General features: G+C 43.4%; 1 protein-coding gene across 8 annotated transcripts in view; it reads right to left on the reverse strand.

Annotated features, from left to right (window-relative positions):
* Positions 1-20,699, reverse strand: part of LOC122833716 (semaphorin-3F-like) — a 159,971-nt gene that overhangs the window by 28,017 nt on the left and 111,255 nt on the right. For 6 of the 8 annotated variants that reach the window (XR_006371043.1, XM_044121524.1, XM_044121525.1 and 3 more), the window contains 7 exons: positions 10,215-10,375; positions 9,113-9,175; positions 8,618-8,737; positions 6,291-6,380; positions 3,493-3,586; positions 1,183-1,302; positions 866-1,005 (listed from right to left, as the gene is read on the reverse strand). Coding sequence is in view for 7 of the 8 variants with exons in the window: in XM_044121524.1 (XP_043977459.1) it covers positions 866-1,005; positions 1,183-1,302; positions 3,493-3,586; positions 6,291-6,380; positions 8,618-8,737; positions 9,113-9,175; positions 10,215-10,375 (788 nt within the window). In the remaining variant the exon portion in view is untranslated. The remainder of the gene's footprint in view (positions 1-865; positions 1,006-1,182; positions 1,303-3,492; positions 3,587-6,290; positions 6,381-8,617; positions 8,738-9,112; positions 9,176-10,214; positions 10,376-20,699) is intronic. The other 2 variants (XM_044121529.1, XM_044121528.1) reach the window with 1 other exon arrangement.

Raw genomic sequence — 20,699 nt, forward strand, 5'->3', positions numbered from 1 at the left:
ATAAACCTCATGGAGGTGGAAACACACTCACACACACACACACACTTAAAATAAGCCGTGCAAACACAAACAATCAGTTCACCAAGATCACTGCCAAAATACCAAATCTTACCAAGTATTTTTAGTGTAGTTTCTACAGTAAATATCTAAGTACACATGAAATAAGACAAAACTGACTTATAAGTAACTTTTAGGAAAGATATGCAAGCTTGTTATAAGTCAGTGATTCCTCAACACTAATGAAAAAAAGATTACTTCAGTTACAACATGAAAAAAAATGTCTTGTTATAAGTTAAATAACCTGCCAGCAGAACTAGATGTTACTGACTTTATACAAGCAACTATTTTTTGCTGAAAAGCTTCTTTCTTGTCTTATTTCAAATGTTCAAAGACATTTGCACTAGAAACTAGACCAAAACTTCTTGGTAAGATTTAGTTTTTCTGCGATGACGCTCAACCAGCTTTCTGTTGTGATTTATTTTTCTGCTTCAGTTTGCGTTCAGTTTCCAGCGTCTACGCAGGAAGTTCACTTTAATTGAAATAAAACAGTGTTCTGGCGTTTTTTTCCCCCTCCAGACAAAAATCACCTACAAATATCAGAACTACCAGGGAGAAGAGGCCAGGGAGACCATGAGGTCATAGGTCAGAGAGCAGACTCATCAACAGAAGGATGCATTGTAGACAGGAAGGTTAAAGACACATGTGGATTCCAGCACGTTAGCGTTAGCCAAAGGCTGTAGCTGTTCAAACACAGCGGGCGACTCGCCTCAGGACAGCGCAGGCTCTTCGTTTAATCGCTCCAGGTTTTCTTTTCATTAAGCTAACCGAAACCACTCCATACTTGCGTGTGTGTGTGTGTACACACCAGGCAGATGCGTCCAATGCGGGACTGGGTCACGGGACTCTGACCCATGTCGGAGGATTTCTCCCTGAAGAAGAAATACAGCTTGTCGTCGTTCCTCTCCGCGCTGTCCGGGATGAGGTGCACGTGAACGAAGGTGGGATCTACGTCATGAAAGAAAAAGAAAAAAAGGGGGGGGACACATCTGTTTAAAATCTCGCTGCTGGTTGACCCGAAACACACGCAACCACCACAATAGACTTTAACCATCCCGCACATTTCGAAACCCGTTTGTATATTAAGAAGTCACGTAGGAAAACGTGATGAAAGAGGGTCGTTACCATTCAACCATCTGGAGTTGTACTGGTCTGTTCGCATTGCAGTTTTGGTCCCCAAAGTACGAAAAATGGCCGAGTCCGTTCCCATGAAGTCGACGTAGACGCCGGCATACAGCTCTCCATCTGACAAGGAGAGAAAACAGACCGGCCCAGTTCAGGTTAACACTCTGATATCTACACTGCAAAATAGCAAAATATCACATAGACACTATACAATACACAGCAAAATGTCTGGGTGTGAAGCAGAGTTCAGGAAAGTTCATCTTTTTCATTAAAGCTGCACTATGCAACTGAAAACGAAATCCCCTGAAAGTAGTCGGAATAGAAATGTAAAAAAAATAAAAAGTTTGTACTTTTACAATAAACTTCAAATTTTGCAATTGGCAAACACACAGAAAAGTAGCTGAGTGAAAAATCCCAGCTGTAAGTTAGTTGAGCCTGTTGATCTGAATGTGTTGGTTCTTCCATCTGCTCTGATGGTGCCGCTGTGAGAAGCAGGTGTACGGCTCTGCGTACGCAGACAGCAGGAGAAACCAGACACTTTTCTACCCCCGTTATACACAATGTCATGGTCCCAAGCGACGCTGTGGGGAGATTGATGATGCATCATTAAAACGTCCACAGATGATTGCGTGTCTAATGTGGCGGCGAGCTGAGCAGTTGGTGGTCAATGGTAAATCTTCTGTTGTGGCGCAGGGTTCTTAATCCTTATCAACACTAACAACGGTGTCCCTTGTATGGAGCTAACGGATGACAGTGGGAGGTTAATCCATCTTAGAAGACGGTCCCGGTACCGTGCTGGTCAGCTGGTACTGCGCTAATGTGGGATAGGGGTGCCAGTGATTTACACCCCGCAGAAAGAAGAGCCCCCTTCCACTGGTGGCAACTGGTTCAGAGACCTTGTACCAAAGGACCTTCTTATGGCGTTGCATCGTGATCAATTACTGCATCCACACTGAACCTTACTATCAAAAAACACTGCAATTTAGGTCAAATGTCGAATAGAGGAAGCAGAATAATAACAAGTTTGTCTATGGTCTGAAATATAGACAACAAAAATTCAGTCTATGAAAATGTGACTCTCAGTCATGTTTCAAAGTCATTCAGCTATTTTGTTCCTTATGCAAAATAAATAGATTTTATGAAGGAGGAGCAGTAATCCTGTCCCTCCTCCCCAACTTGTTGCTGAAAGCTGTCAGTCAGCGTTACAGTGCCTATTAAAAGCATTCGCCCCTTTGGATGTTTTACCCTTTTTATTGTTTTTTTTTTTTAAATCAATAATGACTGAGAAAATTTTACAAAAAACCTTTTAATGACAACGTGACAACAGATTTTTTTTTTCCAAAATAGTGGCAATTAGTTAACATAAAGTCCATAAATATTCACCTCCTTCAACCAAATGCACCTTTGGCTGGAATCACAGCGTGGCGTCTGATTGGATGGGTCTCAATCAGCTGTAGTTTTACTCCATTCTTCCTGATAAACTGTTAAAGGGCCAGTCTGACGGAAAAGACGTATCAGTAAATGTGGGTTATTAAATATAGTATCAATAATCCATATTGGTTATTGATATTTGTGACGGCCCCTGCTCTGCGGTCCTGTGTGTGTGCTATGTGGCAAGTAAATTATTTGTCAATTAAGGTCCTCGATTGTGGGAGGCACTTCTGATTATGTGGCCACCTGGATTGTATGTAAAGGGCACCGATCCACTCATGAGTTCATGGCCGACGCAAGAACCAGGCGCTGACGACCCAGAGATCCAGGCTCAGCCAAGATCCGGACTCGGTGGCGGCGCCGGCAGATATCTTGACACGTTGTGGGAGCTGGGAGCTGAATCCTGTGGGGGCCAACCGGGTCCATGACGGGGGAAGGATGCCGCCCATTGCTCCCGTAGACAATCAGGTTTTTAAAATAAATGCCTCTGAAGGGCTGAAAATGTTTCTGGTTGCCGTGTCCTCCCTATTGTTTGCTGCAGCCATCCGAGCCGGTCCGTAACATATTGGCCCCAATTTTCATACTGGTGACTTCCTAGTTATACATTCCAGTAAATATCGACCTCACACTGAAATTACCCAATTTCTGGAAAGATCTAAAGGTAAAGTGGAGCCTTAAAATGAACACCACCACACAGTACACTAAACCATATAAAGAAGACTTGAACACTAGCATTTCTATACTGAAATATTAATAATATATGACAGAGGAATGTCACATAAACCGGGCATGAAACCAAAAATATCCCACGGGTCATTTTTGAAAGGACATTAACCGAGTCCTCACCCAACCAAACCCACATAATACAGTAATACTCACTAATCAAAGCTGACACACTGTTGAGCTTCGGGTCGTAGGAGCACTTCCCCTTCCCAGATTCCACTTTTCCCGGCTCCAAGTGGAAAATTTCTTCCTGAAACAGAAAAAAAACGGTAAAAAAAAAATAAATCACACAGAGATGGCAATAAATTCAGCACTCTTCATCTTGCCACTGTGATTCCCTGGAGGGGGAAGGATTAGGGAGGGAGCGTGTGCGCTGCCTCTGACACCTGTGGGACCCACGGGGCCCGGTGGGGGGATGAAGTGTTAGAATAATGAGTGTAAGTTCATACAGAAAAATGCATGCAGTGAAAGCGAGGAATTTTCAATCAACGTCCCCGTGCCGGGTCTAACTTCAGAAACGAGTTGTGGGCCGCGCCTCGCTACACAGTGAGCTGAAAACCTCTCAGCTTCTTCGCGGTGCGTTCGAACGGGTGGGAGCGCGGGCTGCTGACACCTGTAATCCACCAGAGGAGGGAGAAAGAAAAGAAAAAAAAAAACAAGCCACGCATGGAGGCAGGATGACTGATGCTCGACGCTTGTGGCTTCCCAGCACACAAGCACGTGTGGGTGATTGGCAAAAATTTGCGTATGAGTAGGGTAAAATGAAAGCAGTGGCATGTGATGACATGTCCTGTGGCCGAGCCTCAGTGCATCGTCTTTTTTTTTTTCCACTCCCATCAGTGAGAGAGACTGTGGCTCTGTGCCAAACACACTACACTTGCAATTACCTATTCATCTTTGATTAAAATCACCACTCGAACAAACAAAGAAAAAAAAAAAAAGAGAAGGTGCAGGCTAGTTGACTCAAAGTCATGCCATATAGTGAAGTGCAGGGAAAAAAAAGAAGTTCCATATAATTATGTACGCCCAAAGAAAAAATGTGTCTATATGGATTCGTGTAAAAAGTTGACATAATTATCCTGCAGAAAAGCAGAAAAGTCAAAAAATCAAAATCAAACTAGAGCTGAAGGCAGTTCTTTACGAGTTCCAAGCCAAACTAGTCCGCCCTGGACAAAACAAATTACAAACGCTGCAAAAGTATTCAATCCTCTATCCTTTTGTCACATTACAATCTAACTTTATGGTATTTTATTAGGATTGTATGACAGACCAACACAACTTGGCACATAATCCTAAAGTGGTAAGGGTACGATGGATGGTTTTAATGTTTGGAGGGAGTCTGTGGAGGATATTTGGATTCAGGACCCTTTGAATTGATAGCCTGAAATGAAACAAACTGCAAACAGTTGCTTTTATCAAAAAACTGGCACAAAGAAAATACAATTTGTGTTTCCATTGCAAATGTGCACAAAACTGTCAAAACTATTCTAATGTCAAAAAAACTATTTTGAAATTGTGATGTTTCCATTAAATAAGAAATTCAAACAAAATCACGCATGAATACTTTTGTTCATGTGAAATATTAAAAAATACGCCGTGCCGTCATCCTCACACCACTTCCTGTCGCCTTCCTCACCATCTGGTTGTTGGTCACAAAAAAACTGTTTCCATTGCAGTTTTGTGAAGTTCATTAATCTGATACAGCTGAAAAACCACCTCATCATTATCAATAAATGTGAACGTTTTGGAACTGCTATGTTTCCGTTGAGCAAATTTATTTTCGTAATTCCAACCAGCGCAAGTATGAGGTTCAAGGGAGCACAGGTAGAGTGGTTCAACTGCAAACATAAGCAAACACAGTCAACCACCTAAAGATGCAGCCTGGGCAACGAAGCAACCATTGGATGACTTTGGAGGAGATGCAGTTTGTTGCTATGACAACTACTGGGTCGCCAACTCCACAAATCCTGCCTCCATGGAGCAGCGATGAGAAACAAATCCCAGCAAGATTTTTACCACAAAAACTTGGACAGTATTGACTCTGAATACAAGTGCAAGCCACACTTTTAAGATTTTAATTTGAAAAAAAGGGGGAAAAAAGTGTATAGTATTTGAATTATAAATATGTTTGAAAAGATACTCTATTACTTTGTGTCGGTCTACCATAGACATCCTAATACAATACATTGAAATCAAGTCCAATGGGGCTTGAATACATTTTAAAAGGAACTGAACTAATTTTGAAGTGAACTATTTCACGTTAAGCCTGTTCCAAAGTCTTTCGAGTGAAGACATGTTCAAGTATGTCGCTGTTTTCTTTCCCTCACAGCGCAGCCAGTTGGATACAGATGGCTGGTGTTTGCTCTGGGATAACATGCCCTGCTGTGGGAGTGGGTCGGATGCTGACTCGGCCTCTGTGGGGCGTAGCGCTGCTCGGGTGGGGCAAGCTGGATTCACTCAAACAAGCAACGTGAGTGAGTAGAATGTCCGTCGTTCCTGATGTGAGGCTTAATATGAAACTAAATGCCATGTGCTGAAAGGGAACAAAAAGCCTGTTTAATTCAGATTGTGCCCTGTGTTTTTAGCAGCCTGATCAGCCCCGTTTCACATGATAACCCCGCTCTCATGCAAAACGTGGCATTTAACACAGATACAGGAAGCGAAAACGAACAAAGGACGATGACGAGTAAGACGGTGTGCTGTGACATTGAGGAGGACACAAAGAAAGTACGAATGAAACATGAAATTCAATTTTGAGGATGGTGCACAAACTTAAAGAAAAAAAAAAAAAGGCGCATGCCAAATGTTACAAAGATAAACGAACGATGGCTTTTAGATTTAAAATGGCATTGACAGGATGTGCTCAGACACAAAGAATGGAGGGCATGCTGCTGGTGACCGCGAGCCCCGGCAGTCCACTGGGGCCGCGGCGCAAACAGGGGCCCGCATCGCACCTTCAGTCCAAGTGTGTCGTGCACCGCGCTGGGGTCGGCCGCGCGGCTGGCCCTTCCCCTGGCCAGGGCCATCTGCAGATACATGGACGTCTAAAACAGGAAACAGCAATACAGTCTGGATGTTACGCGGCTGACGAGGGAGGATCGAGGCCCTCCTTGTACAGTCGGGTGAATTGCATGGGGCACTTCTGATTGCAAAACATGATGAGAAACTCCTCAAGTAAAACATTTACCGCAAAAGCAGACACACTGCCTTGGAGAAAAGTGTTCATGCCTCTTGAACTTCTTCACTTTTTGTCACGTTACAAGCAGAAACTTCAATGTGTTTCGCTGGGATTTTACGTGAAAGGCCAAAAACTGGATTTTCAAAATTACATGAAATCCCAATAAAGTACATTAAAGTTTGTGGTTATACCGTCACAAAATGTGAAAAAGTTTAAGTGACTTTTAGCAAACTATATATGGTCGTGCTTGGAAGTTGTTGCTGTAATTGCATATCTGTAGGAAAGCTGAACAACAACAGCCCTCCTATCCTCCATTTAAATCAATGGCAGCCAAATTATCCAACAACCTGCTAAAATCTGCAGCAAAAGCAAAAATATTTCACTACAAACAGTCCCCAAACCCACGTGCGCACACCGCTCCAAAACTATCCTCAAAGGGTCCAATCAGAGAACAACAGGCCGTCTGAATTAATAAGAACCAGGCACGTGTAAAAACTGCTTGATTCCTGACTTTTGGTTTACGAGCTGGCCCGCCTCAGAAAAGGTGCTGTCGGGGGGCATGACTCGGGCCGTCTGTTTGCTGTTCCAGAGAAAACAACAGGCCTCATTAATGGAACATTCCACTTGCACCCCATAATGGGAGCTCCCACTTCCAATTACCAAAAGTCCCACATGGTAGATTCTGGCAGGTGGCCTGCCTGGATGAATGCATGAAGCGGTGGATGGATATGCGAGCGACTGGATGGAGGTCCTGGATTAGCCTGTGGTGTTGGGGGTGGAGGACAAACTGTGTGTTTTTAAAGGAAACTCATGCAAACTGTGCTCTCTGTGATCTCTAGAGGAAGCAGTAATGCAGCGATTTAGTGCTTTTTAAAATGGATATTCCCTTAATTGCTGTTTGGGAACAAGTGTGATATTTTAAAAAATAAGTAAAAAATAACAGTGAGGCGTTGCTGGGGAGTGTGAGGAGAGTGTCGTTAGTTCAGGCTTCCAATAAATGCTGAGACTAACCAGAGAGGGAGTAACTGCTGTGTGTTGAGAGGCTGGTTGCTTTACTGCATGTGGACACATGGCACCAAGAGCTGGTTTCCAAATGATGGAGGAAAGCCGTCATAATGGGTAGACTTTGGCCCGGTCCCAATACTCCCACTTCCACCCTTATGTCCTTCAAACGCGCATTCCTGCTGAAGGATTCGAGTGCGTTGTGTCCCAGTTCTCTTTTGCCACGTCCCCTTGATATTCAACCCACACTTTGGCTTAAGCCTGCATTACAGACTTCGGCAAAGTGCGTTACCCACAATTCATCGCTCCATGGCGAATTGTGGCAGAGATGCGCTAATTCGATATTCACATCTGCATCGGTCCTGAGAGTGAAAAAAAATTCTATATCGGGTATCGGTGACAGTGTCCCCGATCCAAAAGGGCCGATTTATTCAATCTAATTTTATCCACTTATGTGCTCTGAACAACATCATTCTTTAATATTTATTTTGTTTTTAGAATTCCTAATTACATTTTCGGAAACATTTGAAAAAAGGTTTGTCATTGTTTAGTTTTTACGTTTGACCAAAGAAGTCAACATATTGTTTTAGTCACTTTCAGTTTCTTTCTTATTTGTTTTACATTGGCTGTTATACTGCTATTGTGCTGATTTTACATGTTTGACCAAGCTTGTGAATCTATTGGTGTATTACAGTGTGCTGTATTGGTGCAGAATTATCAAATAAATGTGTAATTCAGTACATTTTGCTCTGTGCTTAAAAACAACATTTTAATTCAGCACCATTTTTCTGTCTGGTCTGAAACTGAACCTCCGATGTCTGTACCAGTCTTGGACGTTAAGAAAGTGGATCGGTACGTCCCTGCATGTGCACTTGAACCCTTATGTGCACTTTGAGTAGAGTACACACTTCATAGAGGAGCATAAGGTGTGCTGAGTGTTTTGGGACAGGGCCAATGTAAGGCGGTAGGATGGAGAGGTTTGACAGGTGAGGCAACAAAGGAAGCCAAGCTGAATCCTTTATGTTGCAGGTGGAGAAAACCGTTTCTATCTGCTGAGATTGCCTTCTTTGGCTCCGCATTGCTCAGGTTCCAGTTTCTAACCTGAGGTTTACGCCCCCGGTTGACGAAGGTGCAGACTGGATTGTAGGCTCCTGTCCCACAGATGTACAGGTGAGTCCGGTTCCATGGCTCAATTAGACGGATGAAGTTTGCACACTCCTCCTGGAAACAGGAAACGCAGTAAAATTATTCCTGAAATGAAATCCAAATAAAAAGCAATTCATGTCATTTTATTAACCGTCTGCTGATTTACCAAAATGAAGCAGTACAAAATGTAGAAATATGCCATAAACTATCATCCAGTGGAAGCCACTCTGTAATTTGTTGACGTCTGCTTGGCTAGGCAGGAGGAAATCCATTTTTACTCAACTGATTTCAAAAACTTTTGAACTTGCCATCCACATTAGATGAAAAAAAAAAATAACAACAACGGAGAGAATTGCATAGTTTCAATGCTCCATATTTCTGAAAGAGTGGGAATCTCCCAAACGGAACGACCCTGCAGATTTTACAAGCGCCGTCATCACGCATACTTACGCTGGCGTCCTTCCCGCTCACGAGGCATTCTGTCCGCCTTCGTTCGGACACTGGCCAATGGATCTGCAAAGGCGAGACCAGAATGTGTTTCATTGCTACAATCCAACCTGTTACACATCAGTGTCTTTTATTGAATCTTTACATTAAAGCTCCAAAGATAAATCCACAAATGTCAATATGAGTTCTGTTGAAATGGCTATAATGTTGACATGGTTTAATAAAACATGTCTTACATCACATTAGAGAAACCAAAGTAAAAAAAAAAAGTGCAGTCCAATAAAAACAACCAGAAAGGTTGATGCATTTTATTGAGATTGATAGTCCAAGACAAAGTAGCACATAATTGTGAAGTGAAAGGACAAATATCCATTGCTTTAAACATTAAAGTAAAATTCTGAAAAGTAAGGAATGTCTATGTATTACATTCCCTTAATTCGATGGTGGAAAAGTCATGAAGAGGGGGATGCTCTACTTCAGCATGGAAAAAAAAACAGGAAGAAAACCTGCTGGAGGTTGCAAAATTGCTTGAAACTTTGACTAGACTATTGATTTCAGACCTAGCAAATGAAATTTCACTAGGATAACTTTGAACATGACTATTCTATGTTTTAGAATGGCCTAGTCAAAGTTTAGATCTAAAAAACTTTGACTATGCCATCATCATACATGAATCATACATGTATAATCTGATCCAGTTCTGACTGTATGTTCAGACCTAACAAATGAACTTTCACTAGGCCATCTCAAGACATGACTAATTATGTTTTACAATGACTTAGTCAAAGTTCAGACCCAGTTCAAATCTGAGTCAAGACTTGAAAATGTATCTTCTCTCATAATCTTTATGCAATCATACTGAGCTAAAGATGTTGAACAGGTAACCACATTACGTCTCCAGATGTGCAAACCTGATAGAGACATACCCTAGCAGACTTGCAAACGCAAGAATATATTTTGTAAAAGATGTCTAAAAGCTTTTATTTTGATTCCACCTCACAGTTGCACTTCTTTGTGTTGTGTTTTTGGCCTGGAAGCAGCTGCTGAGGTGAAGATGTTTATCCCAGATTAGGGTCATAGTGAAAGCCATAAATAGAAGTCTTACAATATGTGGACTCTTGTTGATGTCATGGAGGTCTAGGGACAGGATGTGGTCCTTGCTGCCAACATACATTCGGTCATGGTCCTCATCCATACGGAGGATCCGGTAGTCGGACGCATTCAGCAGGTAAGCGAAGTGATGAGCTGTACCAGTGGACCTCAGCTCTGCATAGAAACAGAAACGGTTTTGCTTATGATAGCTGAACACATTTATGCATGCACATTTTCTCATACACACAACTGACATACTCCTCATGCCACTGCGGCATAGCAACATGAACTTATCTGATGGTTTTCCATGAACACAACGGTAACCTAACACCGCACATTAGAGATAAGTGCTACCGAGGGTCTGTCACACTGTGTTGATGGGTTAATACCTCCTGAGTGGATCAAAAGATCTGGGAAATCTCCCACCAGAGACTGCCTGTGACTTTCTGTGGGAAGTCAGAGAAAACAGATGCAGCACTTTGATATGAGGTCAACAAGTGATTTCTGTACCACAGAGTGGGGGTCCGTGAAGGGTTTAAACATTCCCGTTCTTGCTAGAATGGCATTCTCTGAAGGTCAGAAAAGTGCGGCGAGCCTGTGGCAACACAACGTAGCGGACATGTACTGGCACGCCGAGAGGTACAAACTCTTCTGTCAGCTCGCCGTTGAGTGTTTGATACGTTCTCCTTGGTTCAGCGACCAACTACAGGCAGAGCGGAGAAGCTGCCGCTCCAACCGCAGAGGTCACACATAGACAAACACACTCCTCTGCCATCTATAATGAGAGGCAGGGATGGATGGCATTCACATACATTTGTGGGCAAACAAGAGTGCTCGCTCAAGGAGCAGGAATGTCCTGTTTCAGTGGTGAGATTTACTCTCAAACCACCTTCGAGGAATATTTTGAGGTTCTTTTACACTAATTGTGTGGCCAAGCTACAGTGGAAAGAAACCAGAAGGATAAGCTGTCAAATGCAGTTAGCTGTGTTTGGCTTTTACACGGGGATCCAAACAGAGGTCTGCTAGGATATAACGATAGAAGCCAAGGAGGAAATGTGGGACGTCAGGCCTGTAGAGTAGTTTTTGAACACAGGGGGTTACCAGCCCTTAAAAAGGTTTTGGGGCTGTATTTTTTGCAAGCCATGTATGTGTAAGTCATGTTCTGTGTGGTTAAAACTGTCAAGAAACATTCCTTTGAGGCGTTTTAGAGGTCTGAATGTAAGAATGCATAGCCATCAACAAGTCCGGCATGAGGCCTTAAAATAAACACCATCTCTGGACCTTTCCAAACAGACTCCCCCGAGGAATCTGATCTTAGCCGTCTTTCCAGCCAGATCTAAATTTACCATGGGGGTTACATCAATAAGCAAGGATTAATAGCATTAAATTGGCTATATTTGTATAGTTCAATTTAATAACTGTGTCCGCCGAAGGAATGTTTACAGGTTGGCCAGGTGATTGGCATCTGTCACAGTTCTCTCGTATAAGGTTGGACCCCTGGATTATTTGTGTAGGAGTCTTAAGCTGAATGATGAGTCCCTGTGTGTGTCTGCGATTGCACACACACACGCAAGTGCACACACTTCCCGAGGGCCAGTTCAAGTCCTTCCTGAAGCAGGTTGTCAGCAGCTCTTCGGTTTGTGTTTGTTGTCAGAGAGAAGCTGGTTAAGACCATCTGTCAGCTGAGGAGGGAATGTGAGCAGCGCAAAGCAACAGTGCGCCCTACAGAGAATTGCGCATTAGGAAACAAACGTGTAATCTAATCCCACAGCCATCAGATAACGAGCGCAAAGGCTCCTTTAAATCTATAATGCAGCGTGTTTGAATCCCGAGTCCCCAGCTCAAACTTCGGTGATGGTTTCTGAATGACGTGTCTTTCCCCATACCATTGAAGAAACTAAACTGAAGAAACTCAACCTTGTAGATCATTCATTATGGCCAAATCGGATAAAAAATGTCTCATATAGCATGTATACCCATTCAACTGTTTCACAATATCACATTACAACTGCACACTAAAATGCATTTTATTTGGATGTTATGTGACAGACCAACAGTACGGAGGTTGAATACAACAATCTTTGGAGAACCACCTGTGTTTTGATGTATTCCTTGGTCTGTATGATGCAACTTCTGAGGCTTTCATAGAACACCTGGATTTAATATTAAACTAAACGCTATTTACTAATCTGGGGTGCTCTGCAGTCAATTAGTTAGATTTTATTTAGGGGTATTAGAGTGACTTTGAGAATGTCTCAAAACCTCTCCCAACAAATTCTCGTTCCTCCTCTGGTGCAACTTTCTGTGGGTCTGTCACATAAAATCTCAATAAAACACCTTAAAGTTTTGACTTGTGGATACTTCAATACATTTGTAACTCACAGTATGCACAGTATTTTACACTGGATTGCTTTCTAAGAATGAGAATAAAGCTGTTGGACTCTCTCGGAAAAGTTGGTCCAGCAATCAGACATCATTCCCCGTTCTGTCAGACTTTCCTCAGCTTAACCTCAAAGTCAACCTTCGCCTCAGGCGGGGCCACACGCCATTGTGCTCCACTGAAATGTTGACCGAGGATGTATAATGGCAGCAGCCCAGCAGGTCTCCGGGCCGAGGCTGTTGCCTGCCAAGCTGCGTGTCACAATCAGCTTGAATGAGACAAGAAAAACACGGTCAAGAAGCTGTTAATCATGCCGCTGTGTTAACGTGAGCCGTCATTCCCAGAGGACGGCAAAATGAGTCGCTTTTGCTCCCGGAATCATTTAAACGCTGGCAGCTAAATCAAATTTGCGAGTGATCCCTTTGCCATTTATTGAAGCAGACGTATAAGATTGCACCCTGATTCCCCAAACTCGCCTACAAAATTTGCAGTTGCAGATTACAATTACGGGAAAGGCTCAGGCAAGCTGAGCTGCTTTGCTCTTTGTCACACACATTAGAGCAACACAAGAGTCTTATCCATGAGATTTAAAAACTGGAAGTAGAGCATAAATGTGTCTATTGAAGCCAGATTAACACTTTAAGAAGCCCATTTCTGCACATAGGTTCAGTTTGTGCACCACGCTGCATGTCTGAATTTGTTCACGGGACTCTAAGTGGTTCTACAGGAGGACAGAGTGAGGTACGAGCGAGTCCTGATCGGGTTCCACTCCTCAGTCTGCTGAACACAGACAATCCAGGCCTCTCGCCGAGCATCTTGTGGCGATGTTGGCCGACACGGCCCACTGCCCGTTCCCATAATTCAACACTCCACCGCGGCTGTAAGGAAGGTCATTACTGGGGTTGGAGGACAGGGAGCCAGAGCTCAATGGCTCCTCCAGACATTCGAGCTCAATGCTGGAATCAGAGGCCCGATAAATGATAAATGCAGAGCTGATGATTGATCACACAGCATGTGGGAAACAGACCAAGACACAGTAGCTTTATGAATTGTAAGGTAAGCAACTTACAATTTGCATCCAGATGTGCAAAGCAGCTTAACCTCAAAGTCAGAGTTACAGGTCCACAGTGCGACCTTTGTTCAACAAGTAGGATGTGATACTCTCTTGGTTTTCCGCTGAGAGCTTGGTCACTACATTGATGTAAATACAAGTATTAGATGCTTCAGTTAAACCCCCAAAGTCTCTCTACACACATAAACCCTTAAAAAGCCTTTAATCCCCCCCACACACACCAGTCCTACCTGGATTATACGTCTAAATCTACCCATTAGCGACGTGAAGAGCCTTTCAATTGTTTCTTAGCCTGCAACTACACAGATCTGCAAAAATAAAGGGCTGGACGATATGGTTGAAAACATCACATCTCTATGATGTCTATAGGCGACTATCAAATAAAGTCGCTGAGCGGCTGAATGGGGAAATCTTGTTGACGCGCCAGCTGATCAACACGCCAAGGCAGGATGCAATTAAAAAGGGTTTTATTTTATCAACATCCAAAAACAGAAAAGTGTCCAAAAGGCAAAAAATAAACGGATCCGACAGTTTAATAATGATCAAGGACAAAAAAACACCATAGTAGCTTAAGGTGGCGGCGCGGCGGCGGTCAGCAAAAGTAAAACCTCCCCCATCACCCACTCATTTCCCACCAGGTGCACAACAGGTGATCTATAATTTCTAATAACCCCACGTGATCCCACGCTCCGCCTGTCCACAACAATGTCTATTGTTATTGATTTATTGTCCAGCCCTAGCAAGATATGAATGATGATCCTTGAATGAAACGCTAATAAAATGCTAAATGCTGGAGCGGACTGTTTACATTGGAAATTTTAGATGCAGTGTGATATAATCAGACACCCGTTTTTCCGGTCGATAGACTGATTTCAAAAACGATAGCTGATTGAGACACCTCTGAATATTAGCGGTACAAGCTAGTGTTAGAGTAAGTCTCAACATTAGATGTGTCCAAAAACTAATGAAAAAAGTTCAAGTATTTAGGCTGTAAGTGTATTTAATAAACAACAGTTCATCATTTGCACCAAACTCGGCAGCCATATTGGATTGAAGTGTTTGTGTTGTGAGAAACATCCATTTATCTTTATGCAGGGAGCAAGTTTCCCTTTTGTATTTCCAGCTTGGGAATGTTTTTATTTCAATTGAAACTTGCAAATGGTTAAGTGTTTTTTTTCTCTCTCTTTATTGTGACAAAACACAACTGTTTTCGCAGATAAAAATGCCTCGACTCTGTGGTGATAACGAGAAACTTTTAGAGGACTATCTGTATCTAGGCAGGTAGTGCTCTTTGAAAAAGTTTGAGAAGCGCTCCCTCAGACCATAACAAGTAACTTTGTGGAAATGGAGAAGAGATATGGCACACTGTCAGACAGAGTCAGCCCCCCCATCCCTCCGTCTAGGAGAATACTTGGCTGCTGACGATGATCTCCGGGGCTGCAAGGCCTGCATGTTACAGCCTATCTCTCCATCTTAAATTAATAGCCGACGGGCCACGTTTACTTTGGAAATATGTTCGTCCTGAAAAAGTTCACAGGCAGAACTCGCTCTCATGAGCGAAATAAGAAATAAGGAGGTTTATAGGAAATTATTCTCCCATGATGTTATCCAAAGGAAAGAAGGGGCTGAATTTCAAGTATCGTGTTCAGTTCGTGCTTCGTACCCCGCAGTGTGCTTCGGTTACCGGGCCGGACTTCCTCCCATTAAGAAAGGATAACTGAATCCAAAGTGACTTAGCAGTACACAGGTAATCCCACTCAAAACGCTCCTGGCCGTTTCTCAACAAAACATCAGGTTACTGATGGGAAAAATCTAATTTTCCACTTTTTAGACAAAAAAAAGAATTTGTTTTTATGCCACCGTTTCATTTTCTCCCCCTTCTGTTTGTTTGCAACAGAGAACAATATGATACGGACGTAGTCATGGAGCCGAACCGATGCAAGTAAACAGATGCTTCAGATCCACATCCTTGATCCTGACAGTGGGGTGTGTGTGCTCACAACTTGACACTGAAATGGGTGTTCCTCCACGCTGCATATTTCTCAGGTTTCAAATTGGGAGAAATTAAAAGTGCGGGCCAATGCCTCTGCCAGCGCAGGACATGTCTCTGCCTGCAGAACTCCCTGCAGAGGAGTGTGATAAGTAGGGGGGATAAATTGTGGGCTAAGGGGAGAACGAGAAGTTTGCAGTCTGATTCTTGATCGAAGACATGCGGCAAATGTCGCCAAGCTGAGAATCAAACCTGCGCCACGAGGATTGAGGCCTCAATACGTGGGTCGTGCTTTGCCCCTGTGTTACCACAGCACCCCATGTTGGAGGCTTGTTTGATACTTAAGTGTTGTTGGGCAGCTTCAATGACAATTCTTCATTTGTCGCTTCTATCAGCACAACAGGATAATTGAATTACTTCAAAGTAAGCATCTCATTGGATGCCACACTTAAAACACACACCTTCATATCAAGGCCTCATAAATATATAACAGTTGTTAGATGAAGTTGCATGTGGTGCTTTTCCAAGTTTGGACCTCACATTGATGATTAGTATAATGGGCAAACAGAACCTCATCCATCTCTGAGATATTCAAAGACAGAAAAGTTAGTTGCACTCAAAACTGAAACAAGTATAAATTAGAAATGGTTGTATTCAATAAGGGTATACTGTTCTTTGGGTGGTGACATAATGTGACAAAAATACCCTATGAGCCGCTGGCACATCACAAACAAGCTGCTCTACCTGCGCATCGCCCCGAAGCGCTTTCCAAGCCGTCAAAGAGAGGTGTGTTAGTTCACACACCGGAGTGGCAGGAGTGATAATTAGGGTGTTTAAGAGAGGGCGGGAGAGGTGACATGCTCTCACACATCAAAGGCCGCTCTTGTCAAGATACCTCACCAAATATTTTGAACGCTGTCAATGCAAAGAAGCGAGACTGCAGCTAAGAGGGTGTTATTATTCCTCAAAGACTCTGAAGACCTGCTTCTTCTGCAAACAGGACTCATAGAACAGCACAAGGCAACTTCAGAGAGATCCTGTAGGTGGTGGGGAGTGGGGGGACGGCAAAGGAGGCAGTTGGGTCAACTTTTAATAGGGTGCATTAATGAGCCGAGACGCCACAGGCGACAGTGACACAGGTTTCACAGACCTGCTCAATGGAATCATTTCCATTAATTCAGGTGAGCCTCGGCTGTCTGCTGCCTCCGGGCCTGTGTGGATATTCTCTGGTTTGTATGTTTGTTGAAATTTAGATTGAGCGTACAGACAACTGCAATCTGCTGCATGATCTAGTAAACCTGTTTTGGTCTGTCTATCTTTCTCTAACCTGCTGTTTTCTTAAGTAGATTCCTGTTTACTTCTCCGGTACAAACAAGCTAATCCTCCTGAGCTCCAGATTAATTCTTTGCAGATGTTACTTTGTTCTAATTTGGAAATATGTTTTTTTTTTAAAAATTACGAAAGACAAGCACCGCTCATTTTGTTTGAGCAAGTACAGCTCTTACCCTGGAAGACCCAGACATAGAAAAACATGAAAAATAAACTTCAGCCTTTTAGATGGTTTTGCAGGAGTATTTTGGAAATGAAAGTATAAGGTTTTCATATCTTTTTTATAAAAATCTCCAAATATTAAGGTGCAGTATTGTGTATTGTTAGCTTTAAAAAGCCCTGCTCTGTGAGGAGGAGCTGTGTCTCTAAGGCGGAGCTAGACCCAACCAGGCGTTGTGCACAGTTGAGATTAAAGGATTACTCAAACATGCATGAAAGAATCAAGGCAACACTCCATGTGTGGTTTTATTGAGATACACAATGTAAAGCTAAAGAAAAAAAAAGTCAACTTTAAATAATAATGACCCTTTAAATATAGTATTAAACATGCTCTACTTTGCATTTTGTACAAGGGGTGCACAAAAATTTTGCAAGTTCTAGACACTGAAATGATCACCTAAAATTTTTTAAGGATATTCTGTGTACTTCATTTTGTTTAATTTGGGAGTGTGAATCACAGAGATCTTGCTTAGCCAAGGTTTTTCAAGTTGTAGTTTGTTTTCCTGTTGGAGGAACTTGTATGCAAATCTCCAATCCAAAAGCATTCCAACACTGAAGAATAGGCTTCAATCTCTAGGGTTGGGTATAGACAAGTTAAAAAGTCCAAATTTCAAAAAAAAAAAAAAAAAAAAAAGTTTGAAATAAAGATGTTGTGACATTGTACACTAGGTCTTATAGTTCAGTGCTCAACTTTTGACCTGCCATGTGGTATTTCTCTGCTGCGTGTCAATGATTATTCACTTTCCTGCAATCTAGCAATTGAACAAAAAACACAAGGAACTGTCACAAATCGTCTGCAACGGTTTCTTTAATGCAACGTGACAATGTGTTTTCACATGAGAGTTTTTCATTACAGTTTAATCAAAGAAAGGCAATTTACATGCAAATTAAGGTGGTGTGTTTACAGAGTGTTCCTGGCTTACATCCAGATGACCATATCCGACTGCCGCTGCTTTTTATTCCTCTTCTCTCTTATCTTAATCTAGTGGCAACTTTTTCACAATGACTTCCTGTATTCGCAGGATAAGGAAGCACCTGAAATGGGGGCAATCAGCAGGCATACTGACACACACGGAGATTAAAGTGCCATCTCCTCTTGGACAAGTGTTTGCCCGCTGGATGCCTGATAGGCCACCTGCACTCCTATCTCGTTAGTGGAGCCACTTCTAATCAGTCGGTTTTGAGGCTCGCAGCCTCATTCAGCAGCGGCTACTTTTAACACGACTCATCTCCGTGTCAAACGTTACGAGTAATTTGGGTTTGTGTAAGCTGTGCGCTTCAAAGCTAACATAGAGGTGACAGAGCTGCTAAAGAATGTGTGTGGAGAGTGGGCATGAGGTTAGCTGCGCTGCTAAATGAGAAGGAACGATAATGGCATAAGAATGCAACAGCTGCTTGCCTTGGCTTAGTCACCCCTTTGAAGAAGGAGGAGGACATTAAAAGTGAGCAGCCGCTCAGTGCCAAATCAGAAGGGATGTGTCACTTAGTAAATAACTAAGCAAGGGCAACTGACTGAGATATGATCTGACCCACTGATTATGACAAAGAGCCTGAAACTCTGAGGAGAGGAATGCTATTGTGAGGTGTATCCTGTGTGTGTTTTAGTATTATAAGTGATGCTAAAAGTGAGGTTGTTCATGAGTTTCTGCCCGACTGGGAAAGGGTGTGACCCCCTCTGGTCACAACTGGTGTTGAATGTAAACAACATGGATCCTACAGCAAGAGCGCGCCCCACATCACACATCATTAACCAGATTGTTCAACCTTCCTGCATCCACAAGTCGCACTACGATACCCTGCGAGGTGTATCGCCCTGTTGCGATACACCTCGCAACGGTGTATCGCATGTTCAGCCCGGTTGCCACCTCACTGCTACTGCCACCCTCACCTCTCATGGCCTTATGCGCTCTGTGCCGACCTGGAGGGGCTCAGTCACTCTATAATTAGGACCCACTGTCGTACCCTTCCCCCATCCTTGCTAATGGCACCAATTTGTATTCACTGTCAGGTCCGATGAGCCCTCATGCGGAGAGATGGCCTTATCGCGGGGGCCTCTGGCTCCCGTCACCTAAGCCCCGCTCACTGACGGACAGAGGGAGACGGCGAGGCGGGAGGAGGGGCACCTTGTCTCCTTTTTCATGTAAACTCTCCTAACAGCAGACAGATGTGCTTTTGGTGCAACAAAGTGTGACAAAGAAGCCCTGCCGCAAAAAAAGGTGACGAGCTCCGTCAAGCTCATTGCGTCTCTCCAAACAAATGGACGTCCGTCTCCCTCAGTCTGGTAGAAACGTAGAAAAACAGATGCATGTGGAATTTGGAGATGCGGTCAGGAAAGAGATCATCCCTCGAGTGTCCTGGTTTAATAACACCCATCTGCAATCGCAGAGCTCTGTTTTAATGGAAACGGGGTTTTCACAGTCCGCACATCAAAAAATAACACATTCCCATCCCACACGTCCAATTTGGTAATCCTCTTCCTCGTGATTCCTGAGAATCATTCTGGGGATCTTCAGAAAAAAAATGGTAGACCTGCTGCTTGTCTCTCCTGGATGACGCCTTGGTAACGCCCGCCTCGGCTAATGACAGTCAGCAGGGATGCTCGGACAGCCGCCAGGAGACACGGTGGAGGTCAAGGGTCATCTGTTGGCGGCGGTTGGCGATTTATGTCCTGGTTTAATCTCGGATTAACTCAGGGTCAGGGTCATCCCTCCTCAACCCAAGCAGAATCAGAAAACAGGGATCGCCTGGGGTAAAGTAGCATTATTGCATCGCCTGTCCTGAATTACAACGAGAGCGCCCCAGTGGGGTAAACCGCTTCAGGGAGAGCCGATTCTGTAAAATGTGGCTCAATGGACTCAAGGTCGTAAACTTTCTGCCGTTGCTGTTACTCGTCTTAATGCAGAACTCCAGCTGGGCCAGAAATCCTCACACACACTCCCACAGTGTGTGGAAGTGTGTGTTGCCCCATGGCCCGGTGACTCCGTCTAGCCATAGTAATATGCGTAGTCCATTCAGGTTCCCTGAGCACCTTTAGTGAAGTGAATTCATCTTCAAGCTGATTTCATATAGTGGCCAAAGAAGTAGTAGGAAAAAAACAACAACTTGATATTTCACGAAACAGACGCCACTAAGACTAAACCTAAAACCCTGGCTCAGAGAGCTGTGATACCGTCAGCCTCCCTTATCTTAACTCGACATGCCTGAGTTGAATGTCAGACATTAATCCCTGCATGCTGGACACACTTGGAGGCAGAGAAAAAAATTGTTGCCATGTCTGGCTCTGATGTCTGAGTCCAGACTGGGATAAACCCGGAGCACACCATCAGCCAGAACAGCGATAAACTATGGAAGATGATTCGCTGCCACTCTAAGCTTGTGCTAAATGTCAGTGAGATTCCCCGAGTTCACCAAAAACAAGGGGTCAATCCAGCTTCCCAGATAAGGCAATATCCAACATCAGGTTCACAAGAAAAAAAGAGTTAAACCAATGATGTTTTGCGGAATACTA

This window comes from Gambusia affinis, linkage group LG07 (genome assembly GCF_019740435.1).
Source record: "Gambusia affinis linkage group LG07, SWU_Gaff_1.0, whole genome shotgun sequence".
NCBI lineage: Eukaryota > Metazoa > Chordata > Actinopteri > Cyprinodontiformes > Poeciliidae > Gambusia > Gambusia affinis.